General features: G+C 32.0%; 1 protein-coding gene across 1 annotated transcript in view; it reads left to right on the top strand.

Moving 5' to 3' along the window:
• Nucleotides 1–8,744: 8,744 nt before the first annotated feature.
• LOC124359974 (coiled-coil domain-containing protein 50) overlaps nt 8,745–12,196 on the top strand; it is a 48,505-nt gene continuing 45,053 nt past the window's right edge. The window contains exon 1 of the mRNA XM_046813181.1: nt 8,745–9,230. Coding sequence (XP_046669137.1) covers nt 9,134–9,230 — 97 coding nt within the window. The 5' untranslated portion in view covers nt 8,745–9,133. The remainder of the gene's footprint in view (nt 9,231–12,196) is intronic.

Raw genomic sequence — 12,196 nt, 5'->3', positions numbered from 1 at the left:
TTTCATATATTACTCCTACATAGCATCACTAAGCATAAAAAACATGCAATAAATGAGTACAACAGAACTGTTGATAGATATTTGTATTAGCAATTCCAAACGTAGCCGTATGATTGCAGCACAAAGCAGAGAGCAATCATGAAGCAGTTGGTGGATCGGACCTAAGTTGAGGTGATTGGGGGTGAACATCCAGGAGAGGGTTAATGCAATCTCACCACCAGGTTATGTTTCCAGGAGACCAATAATTCGAAAAATATAACTGCAACTGTAGGTAATCATGAAAAGAATAATTTACACACCTGATTAAACAGGAAGAAAAATAGTGGAAAGATTAAATTGCTCTTGTGCAAGTTTTAGGAGCTCAGAATCTAGCACTTCGAGAAAACATCAAAAATTCCACGCCGGGCATTGGAAATTTTTTTGAAATCCTGGCATATCTTGGGTTATTTGGTCATACAATGCATGGACATACTCGAACGGCTTCTAACACTGAAATAAAGGTACATTACTTAGGAAAAGGTATCCAAAATGAAATGGTAAAAGTTGTTAGCATATGCTTTGCAGGACTGTGTTTCATACCCTTACTGAAACTACTGATTTTTAAATGAAGTAATGAAAAATTAAAAGACCTCAACTTACGTACTGCTAATTTGTGAGTTCAATGTTACGATAATGGAAATGTTTGTACAGGAAATGTTTATATTGTTATATTGAAGTAAGAGTATGTCTTGTACAAAGAACTGTAACAAACAACCGAACAATTCTATAAAATAGCAAACGAAGTTGGAAGGAATTTTGATGAAAAATGATCCATTTTTGCATTTACATGAAATGCAAACGATCCAGAAAGGAAAAGAGAATCCTAGATTCTTTGTGTAAAGTTTGTTATTGACAATGGAAGGTTTAAAAGGGGAACAAGATTTCGGACATTTACGATCATTAGGTTATGAAAGGTATAGTATATGTAAGATTTAAAAAAAGTTATTTTGGACAATTTTTAAACAAGCTCAAGAAATGAGGACTGAATCTGAAGATATTATAAACTTTTCATAAGGTGTTTATGGACCCATGGGATCATGAGTTATTTTTATATCTAAGAGCTGTGAAATAAAGAAAATCAATTGCACCACCTTAAGCAATTTTATTAAAATTTCTATATGTTCAAGTTTTGAGAGGTGTCTCATTTTAAAGGGATCATTATATGCATATTTAAGTTGCTGAGATATTGCTAGCCATTAAAAATTATCCAAAATAAGAAATCTTGAAAATGTATGATCAAAAGTAAGGAAGAAAGATTATTTACGTTCACAAGTTAGTTCATCAGTGTTATTAGATTATAACCACTTTTGGTTTCCTGAAAGTAATGAGATATTTGTTAATCAATGGTCATTTATCAAAATAACTTATGGAGCAGATTAATACATTTGGTGTTTTTAAGTTACCACACACAAGTGGCTCATATTTTCTCCCAATTGTACAATCAATAAACTCTCACTTTTTCCAATCCTAAGAGCTGGCTGGCTGTACTGGGTGATCATCTTGATTTTTAATTCCATGAGAACAATGTTAATCTTCAAACTCATTTATGTCCTTTTTTCAATTGTATAATTAAAGTAGATGTCTAATCTGAAAGAAAACATTTATCAAAAAACTTTTAATTTTTAACAATATTTTTACTGGTGATTCAGTAAAAAACCTCAAACTTTTTTGCACTTCATTGATCTTTAAAATGAGAGAAATCTCCTTTAATTCTGCGAACAAAGTGTTTGAAGTTTGGACATTGATCTTATGGGTAAAGTTCAAGGTCATTTCACTACGGCTGGCTCTTAAGAGTGAATCAGCTTTACCAAGAATAATCTGCTTCATCCATCAGAGTCATTGTAACATTAGGAATACACCAGAGCCAATGACAACTCCTCACACTAGTTTCATTGTAATATTGATTATAAACTGGTTTTTCCAATGAAATTAACCTGCCTCAAGTTGCCATTGAAAACACACACAGACTTTGCCACCAACCTCTGCCTCAAGACTTGATTAGGATTACACCAATTTTGTTGGTTAATCTTGCTCACATTATGGTGGAATCTGTAATACACTAGCATTGCTACTAAAATTCCTCCTTCAAGTCATAGAGGTATACAAGGGGGTTCAAGTCCCCCCACCCCGAATTTTTGAAAGACATTAAAATTGCACCCTGTAATTTTCTTCAAGGTAGAACAAATTTATGAGGCCTTAAAGCTCAAAAATTTCCAATGGAAAGACTCCTGAGTTTCTGTTTTTGAAGGATATTTTATACTTCCTAAACTACCCAGTGTAACAGTCCACCCATTAAATAGTTTTATTTACACACCACTGCTTACAATATCCAAAATTGTACCTGACAATTTTTTTAATGTAAGCATTTATAGTGCAACTCTAAATGTGCATTATACCATGTATTTCAATAATATGGACACTTTTATTAATGCGTTATGTTTTCATTTACATTGTAATCCAAAAAAAAGCAGCTGGGTTTTTCATATTTTGTGGGAATTTGTATGAAATCTTTTAGATGTTCTATGGACTAAGAATGGTGAACATTAAATTAAATCAGTATCGTGAGATATAATTTTGAGTTTAATTAAGCTTTCAGACAAAACCAACATATACTCAAAAAGTAGGTTAACGTATTAAAGCGCAAGCTAAATTTTGTAAAAAAAAAAACAGATCAAATTGTTTGTTTGCAACCAATGTATTTGGATAGCAAACATTTTGGGGAGGATTAAATTTTGACTCAGAAGTTCCACAAAAAGTTCATAGTAAAAAATCCAAAATTTGTGATTTTTATTACTATATTGTTTTATACTAAGTATGGAGGAGGGGTTACAACTGTTAAACACAATATCTGGAAGATACCATCTTAACGAACAATTTAGACAATAATACTATTATTACTATTGGTTATTTGCTGTAAATATCCTCCTACTGGCTAGGCTCAGTAGATAGCAGCTCTGACTCGCAGCTGTCAATCAAGTCTTGATAATTAGTTATTGGCCTACCAATTGTGCCAATGAAACCTGACTTCCAATAGCTTCTTCATCAGAATCAGCTCACATGTTCTGCAATTCTGAATAAAAACAATATTAGAGTTAAAAGAATATTGTTTGTTTAATACGTTTGATCCTTTAATAAACTGTATTTAAATACCTTCACTACAAGTTTTACTGAGTGACCTTGAACATATTGTGTCAGCTTTAGCACCAGAAGACATCTGCCACAGTCAACGTGTTCAGGAAGGGTAGTGTATTTTCTCTACTGTTTTAAACGCAGGCAGAATTTGTTAATATTTTGTTTGTTTACAATCTATTAACTCAGTCCAGAAATGCACACAATATTAAATACTCAACTGCAATCCACAAAGATCCATAATTGCATTAATTTTGCCTCTAGTAAACAAATATGTATATGTGATTAGCAGTTACCAGCGGCTTTGCACGCAATTCCTTACGCTTTGCATGTATATGAGCACTTCTGATTCACATGAATTAGAATTCCGACGCCAATGTTGAATTTGCCATCTTCCCACGATCAAGAAAATGTGGTAAAAAGTATATATTTATGATAATTGTAATTTACTCTGGTCTTAACATTTTTGTTCCACAGTTAATTTTACCTTGTTTCCCGATCATGAAAACCAATAACGTAGCCAGGTTTTAGAGGGCATCCAGATAACTAATATTTTCCTTTAGTGGACAGATAGTAAGGCACCATTTTGTTCCTTAAAAAGTTCTTGACCCATTTCTTTGTTGAGAACGATCTTCAGAAGTTCATATCATAACTTCTGAAGATCGGCTTAAGACTTAAGGAGATCGGCTTCTCCTTTAAAAAAAAAAAAAAAAAAAAAAAAAAAAAAAAAAAAAAAAAAAGTTTACTAAAAGTAATTGAAAAAAATAAAAAATTTGGGAGGTTCAGACCCTTTGAACCTTGATTAAAATATATACAATACACATATCTGAGAAACCTACTTCTGTCAAAAGGCAACAACAATGGTTTTTATAACAGTTATTACATTTATAATAAAAGCTAGATAGTAACTTTGTCTTTTACATTTGCATTAAAGTGCTGACCAAGCACTACGTACTTATTATTCCATAAAATGTACGGTTAAAAGTATACTTTTACTGAAACTTTTAATTTTTTTATATGGATATTTTCTTACTCTGTGCTGAATGTAGCATCAACCAATGTAGTTACTATCAAGTTTACTTCATGCTTTCACACTATAAATGTAAACAAACTGAAAATAGTGGTTAAATTAATTAAACACAGTTTTGCTGTCATAAAACAATGTTTACACAAAAAGGTTTATTACATTTAACAGGCTCTTTCAATTAATAATACTTTTTTCTGTAATGCAACTTTAGAGACCAAGATGGGATTTTTCTAGACACCAGTGGGGTATAGCCCAAAGAGATTTTTAGAATAAGATTTTGAATATATTAGAGCCAGGATGCTAAGAATGTTCATGTAAAATTTCAGTACAATGGGTTGAACAGTTTACACATGAAAGCATAAACAAACTTACTTTCACATTTATAATATTAGTAAGGATAAATGAAATGGCAATGCTAATTTAAATTTTACTTTACAATGGAAATTGATTCAAAAATTGTAATAATGTGTAATAAAGTAACGAAGTATTAACATTGTATACTATAGCCAGAGTAGTGTTGATATATAACACATTCCCCACCACAACTTACACATGCCTCAATGTTGCTCACCTCAAGACTGGAGGTTGTGCCACTTGGGAGAACGAAGTATTAACATTGTATACTATTAACCAGAGTAGTGTTGATATATAACACTTCCCCACCACAATTTTCATATTTAAAAATTCTATATGAATTTTTCATAAAATCTTTTGTATTAGATTTATATCAGTTTAGAAATTTGTTACGGCCGCATTGTAAAACATACACTTTTTGTAATTTTTTCCTAGAAAAAAAAAAAACATAAACACATGATGTACAGATGGTAATTAGGCAAGATAGGATTATACTTTTTTAATTTCTAACTTAATTTGATTAATTATCACAACTAATATATCTCACATGGTCTGTTAAACACATTTAGACAAATTACGTCAATACTTTTGGATTGTAGTGATGAACTGTGACTCGGAACTGGTTACAGTAATATATACTGTACATTGTAATACAGTGTGTCAGTGAAGTCTCGGGCAGCTAAATATTTATTTAACCACATGGAAAACTATTTTTAACACGTAATGGAGTGGAGGACGCTCCATCTACGCTTCTAGGAGGGACGGCCCGCAAAGAGTCAGAAAAAAAGTTTTAATGGGAGCATAGGTCAAGTAGCACATCAAATTAAAGGTCTTTATTGATAGAACACAATGCTACAAACCCTGTCTCAAAATTTGATACTAACAAAAATGGCAGTTTTATTGAAATTTCAAAACATTCTTAGTATCATCTTTTGTATCATTTTCATGTTATCTGTGAAGAGCAAGTACGGTACAACGCAACGTTAACAGAAACAAAATTTTAAAACATTAAATTAACCCCTTGCGGCAGGGCAGTCGACTATAGGTCGACCAGATATTGCAGCATTTTTTTAACTGTTGTTTTACATTTGAGTTAATCGACACTTTGAACTTCTATTTATGTTAAATGAATACTACTTTGATCTTTACTTATGATACAAGAGGCACTGAAAATGAAAAGTGTAGGTTGGATCCCATGTGAGGAAAATGATCACACCAAAATAACCTGTAAAGTAAGTAAAACATGTCCCTAATGGTAGTGTTTTGCTATTTTGTCCATGCAATTTTAGTCTATTGTTTAGCTATGTCTGTGAAATAAAAAATACATTTTATAAATTTGATATTTTATTTTTATATTTTACACATAAACATAAACAAATTGTTTTAAAATAATGTAAAGGTTCTTTTGTAATTATTAACAAAAATAAAAAAATATTACATAAAACTGAATTTAAAACATTTTGTTTGTATAATGTAAAAAAAGCTGTAAAACTGGAGAAAAATAAATACAAGCTGGGGATAGTTGGTGTGATTTTTTATGAGACCTCAAAGGGTTAAAGGTATTTATTAGTAAAAACAGTTTATATTTATTTATCCTTAAGACACTGCAAGTCAGGTCATGTCTGCATTAGGGATAATTAATGTCACAGACCTGATCTCGAAAAGTTATGCAAAACAAAATAACAGCTGATTATTACAGGGTAAAATTTAAAATGTTGACTTCATATTTTCATGTCTCATTTACACTGTAAATCGTATTTTTATATAAGGAACACACATTTCTTCACCAGCTGGAAAACCCGGTTTCACTACTTTTCCTTTAAAAAAAATCATTGTTTAGGTACTTTTTCCTGTCATGTATAATATAATCCAATGACAGTATTCTAAAAAGAAATGTATAACCAAACACCTGTATTTCTATGGTTTGTCATTAAGAAAACAAAAGGAAGATATTTTTCCCCCAACTCTGAATTGGGAGCCTGAAAATTTGTATAAAATTATAATGATCAAATATTTATTAATACTTAAAATATAACTTTACACAGTAATAAATCTAATATATGATCAGTTATGCTGTATATTATACTTATTTGTTAACATACTTATTACTTATTTGTATATCATACTTATTATCCATTCATTACAGTTTTATACTGTATTACGCATAAATACAATTTTGAATCGATCTCCTTTGCAAATTAAATTTTAAATTATCAGATCCATTTCATTTATCTTAATTAATGTTAATATTTTTAAAAGTGAATTTGTCTGGTTGTTATGCTTTCATGTGTTGTCATGCTGTTCAACCGATTGTACTGAAACATATGGGAAACATTCTTATTCCAAAAATTCAACCAGACTACACCCCACTGGTCTTTAAAGTTGCAAAAAGTCTCAAATAACAGTGTTGAAAAAACATGGTTTTAACTGCTACATGTTACAATTATACAAGGTTTTCCTTAAACCCCTTGTGTAAATTATGCTCCTTAATTAACCCCACCTACAAAATTAAAAAATTGCAACATGTGTAAATGTACTCGTAATTTGGCTTTTGTCTTGAGTTTCCTGCTTAAATACATTTTTCAATAATTCTGTTGCAGAGAGGTACTTTAATGCATTCTTGAATATATTTGGCTTAGTTTAGCCTATACAATAAAATAAGCTATTCAAAGTTAGTAAGAAGCATTCATATTAACTACCGTACTTTAGTGATTATGTAGATACTGAAATTCTTATCGAAATTGAATGTGAAGTGCTTCATTAAATAATTTACATTATAGGTTATAGTCGTCAGAATTGCATAATATTAGTCTTAAACTATAGTTAAAGAGTTGCTGTATAATTTTCAAAATTAAAAAAAAATATGAATATTTTACATACGCGGTCATACGACTACGGCAGCAAGTACAACCATAGTAATAACTGTATATTCTGTTAGATTTTAATAAAAATTCGTTATTGTTTCTATTTTATAGTGTCCCATCATAAAAACAAGTGCCTAAAATATTACTGTTCAGTTGTAGAAATGAAATGAAAAATAACAATTATTATTACATTTCTAACAGAATAAAACGTCATTGTATTGCACGAGCTTGTTCCTGTAATATGCTTTGAAGTCGGCATCTGCCATTTTGTTTCTGTTGCAGACTGCAGATACCAAAGTTAGTTGGTACTCTTTTGATTATACGTCCAACGTGTATGTAAACATTCGTACAGATTGGTTAACGTATACACTCATTTGATGGCTGTTCAAAAATGTGAACTTCTTCATGGAACACAGATGCACATGTATACGTAAGCAACGCCAAGGACGAAAAAAGTTGATAAATCTGGATTTTAGTGAAAATATAAGGTGCAAATGTTTAATGCCATTAAACAGTATTACAATGTAATAGGCCACCTCATTACAGTAAACAACATATTTTATTCATTAAGTAAAATAAAAAATGTTAACTTCTATATATTATAAAGAAACACGTTAAGGTTTAAACAAAATTAACAATTTTAAAAGGTGTCTTTTTTTAAATGAAAACAAATGTACGTACTGTACTGTACTACTAGATAGAAACTGTCTAGGATTCCTTCGTAGTAATTAATGCATAAAGAAAGGATGAAAGTTTGTGAGGAAATGACTACTCCTACTTATTTTAAAACAATTTCCTCTGAGGGTTTTTTCAGTTCTTGCATCATGACAATTCACAAACCGCAAGTTCCGGTGCTATACGGTCTAGAAGTAGAACAGTATTTTAAAATATTGGTAAAACTGCTAGCATTAAATTTTTTTGTCAGTTAAATACAATAAAATTCAAAGCGAACAATACAAAAGGCTTAAATTTATGTTCTTTAGTATTAGTATAGAGAGATATCAAGATACCATAAATTCTTTTACAGTGATTCAAAGCGATATAAATCCAATATATTATTAAATAAATCATGAATTAGATTGATCATTTGCAATTTTTAAATAAGATTTCAATATTAGGCCCGTTTAACTATAACATACAAATCATCAGTTATTAGAAAATAAAATCGTAGCAATGACGAGTACTTCAAAGTACTCACAGTGTATTACTGTTTAGTTAGTTGTGTTGGCAACACTAGGTAAAAAATTCGTGTTCTCCCTCCTTCTCTGACTATTTGCCCTGCCCCTTCCACCGCGCTCCGCAATGGTTATGTGTGTGGTGGTAGAGTAATACCCTCTCTCTTTTGTATTCTCAGGTCCTGGCCCACCTCCACTTACTAGTCCCTTGGTCCCTTCCCCCATCTATCATATTCTCATTCCTTTACCAGACTTCATGTAGTGACAGTGTCGGTAAATTCGTCTCGTCTTTGGTTTCTGTTCTACATAATTATTAAAACTAGGAAGGTAAAAAACGGAAGGATAACGGAAAGATTAATTACCAAAAAGTACAATTGATTTTTATTGTTTAATGTTCGTTATTTCTTCATTCACAGTTGACCGTTATTTATTTTCAAGTGACATGTTTGGACATGAGTAAAGCGGAATAAGTGATTTTTGAATCGAATGTGGTTAAGACAGCAACATGATCTACCGTGAAACGTATGTTTAGTAATGCATAAACAATGCAGTGTGAAGTAAGAGCAATGAGCGAGACCAACACCCGTTCAGGGCCTACCAGAACATCAGATACACTGCCGAAACCAGGGCGAGTAACAGAAGGTTTGTTACATTCATGTTGTATCTAGGCTAGTTGAATGTAGTTGTATTAACAGTTTAACAAACATTAAATGAAATATTGCAAGTTAGGTCCCCAGCTGCCATAAGGTCTCTTTTATTTGTGTGAAAAATTCTTCAAAAGGTTAATAAAAGTATCAGATAAATAAAATGTAAAAAATTAGGATTTGATTGATTGAATAAAGAATGTATCTACTAATGACCTATTTTGCAGACCTTTGCAAAAGAATTATTGAACTATTTTGGACTTTTAATTTCTTCTTTTTTAGTATGTAGCTTACCATATTGAATTATAATGAGTATCGATAATATTTATGCAATCAACTAGTCTATACATAATAGGCCTAACACAACAAGTAAATTAAAGTATTTTTACAAATTAGGCTAGTTTTTTGTTATAAATAGGTCTATTAGGCCTAGGTGTACTCAGCACTACCAGAAAAATTAAAAGGAAATAAGGTAGGCTTTTAAAAACACCAGCTCTACTGGCAACCGCCATTTTCTCAGAATCACAGATTAAGTTTTGCCGTAATGTTATCTCAGCTTGTGTGTCCAGCTGTACTGGCCAATTTTTAAAAGGCCAGCATCATTGGCCACTAAACATAGTAGTTATTTTCTAATATTCTCTTTTTGTCTAATGAATGGTGATTGCTGGAACCTATCGAGCAGCTGTTTTTGAAAGTAATTTTTAGGTAAAGCATAACATTTTAAATAAGCCTAGGCCTATAATTATTTTATAAACATTGACTGTGCAAATAAGACGAATGATGCGTAGTGAGCCTATACACTAAAATGATAAAAGAGATAGAAACCTAGAACATTTTACTATATAGGCCTATAAACCGCTTGAAAAGAAACCTGCGCAGAAGCAAATATCTGAGCAGTACCGTGCAGGAGGGCGGGACCCCCTCTGGCGGGGTGGTGTGGCAAGCAGTGGTGGGGAGTGGGACCAGCCTCTTTTTTGTTTATCAGCTATGTGGTTTGTGTCTCGCTCGCACAGTTTTGTTTACACTACAGCTACTTACCTGTACTCTAACCATATTTTATTTTTGTGTATAGACCTGTGACACGAGTGTCACAGTCTAAGCGTAAAATATTAATTGAACAGACTCATGTGGCCATAGACATATCCAGGGAGCTTGCATTTTGTTCCGAGGTTAGCTACGCAGTGGCCAGTAGAGATGTGTCGTTCAATTTTGACCCGTTCAATTCGAACGGGTTAGTTAGGTGAACAAGTAATCTGAATCAGATTGTTTCAAAAGCTCACCTTGAACGTTTCGTTCACTTTTTCCTGCCAACTGAATAAATTTAATTAGCCTAATTTATTTTAAGGATCTTATTCCTAAAAAAATTGCTTATCATTTGTAACTAACTAAAACTATAAATCTATACGTTAGTCTACACTAGGTCATTTCTGTCCTTCACTGTTGACCGATTAAGAATAAAACCGTGATTGTATAACTCGACGGAAGGAGTAGGAGGCCTGGATATTATGAAAAGTAATGTGAACTTAATTTGTTAGATGTTTAAAATATGTTGTTATTTATAAAAATAAATTATTTTCAAACTAGCTAAGTTATGTGTCTGTTTGATTTTTAGTAATTTATTTAAAATATTTGTAAGGGGATAACCTCACTTATAATAAATTAAAGGCATATCAATCAACCAAGTCCATTGTTCATAAGTATTAACAATTCAAATATTTACTAATGTATCTGATAACTTTCAATTACATTTTATTAGTAAGTTTTTAATAGATATATTTACATTTACTAGATTCCTGAAACAATACATTTATTGTTATTCACTATAAGATATGCTGTTTCTTCTTCTATTCGGTCACTTTTTGCAAGCGGATCCTTTTGTTCACTCTGTCATTCGTAAATTTTGTTCGGTCAACATGATGACTGGTATAACACGCTTTAGCGGGAAGGCTCAGTAGCTCTGCACTGAACGGATTGCAGCAGTGAACAAGACCGAATGAGCCGGATCAATCAGATGATCCGATAGAGCGAGTGCCGTGCAGTGGTGGGGAGACTGGGAGAGTGAGGCATCACATCGGCGGTGGGGCATTTACCCCACCCCCCTGCGTACACTCAAATCACCCAGAGTCTTTTTGCAAGCAGTTTACCTATAAAAGACGTTTCTAACTATTCTTGACTACACATAGGTGTGTATTTTTAAAAGTTTTATTCTGTAAAAAGACTGAGAAAAATTTTAAATAGTTCACGTCTGAGTATAACATAACTGTAAATGCCTACTTCATATATAGCATTTTATTTCCATATCTTTTTAACAATAGCCTATATGTATAAGAGTTAAATTTCCCAAATGTAGTTTTTTTTGTATTAGAAAGATTTATTAAAAATAAATGTTAAATTAGTTTTCTTTTCTTTTTTTAAACATTTTAAATTACTATGCAAATAACGCGGACGATATTGAAAAATAATTCTGATCTGGATTCAAACAACAAATATGGCCACCGAGCTGTCACTGAAAGTAGCGCAGCAATCTTACCTGGACATACGAGTTGCGAGGACAAACTAACGCAAGCTGTCTGCAACCTTTCGTAGTGCTGCTAGCCTTTGGAGTGCAAGGTTTAATACATGTAAATAATATTAAAACTTATAATACTACAGCCAGTTGAACAACTCAGCTGGCTACTTCACAGTAAATGGTCTAGGTAATGTACAGAAGAAGCAGAGGAAGTAGCAATGAGCTAGGCCTAAATAGATCTACAATGTTTTATATATTGGTTGGATGTTGGGTGTATGGTGGTTATACTCTCAGGGTTAGATGAATTTTCATTACTTTACCTCAAATATAAAGTTAGCTATAAACAATATCTTAAGTAGGTCGTTGGCTCTTGTGTAGTGTATAGTCGACCCTCAAATACATGTGACAGTCAGGTCGTAGTTACATAGTTAAGGTGAGTCTGAACCATTTATTAT

This window comes from Homalodisca vitripennis, chromosome 4 (genome assembly GCF_021130785.1).
Source record: "Homalodisca vitripennis isolate AUS2020 chromosome 4, UT_GWSS_2.1, whole genome shotgun sequence".
In the NCBI taxonomy this organism is placed as follows: domain Eukaryota; kingdom Metazoa; phylum Arthropoda; class Insecta; order Hemiptera; family Cicadellidae; genus Homalodisca; species Homalodisca vitripennis.
This window is presented reverse-complemented; position numbering and strand designations above follow the sequence as displayed.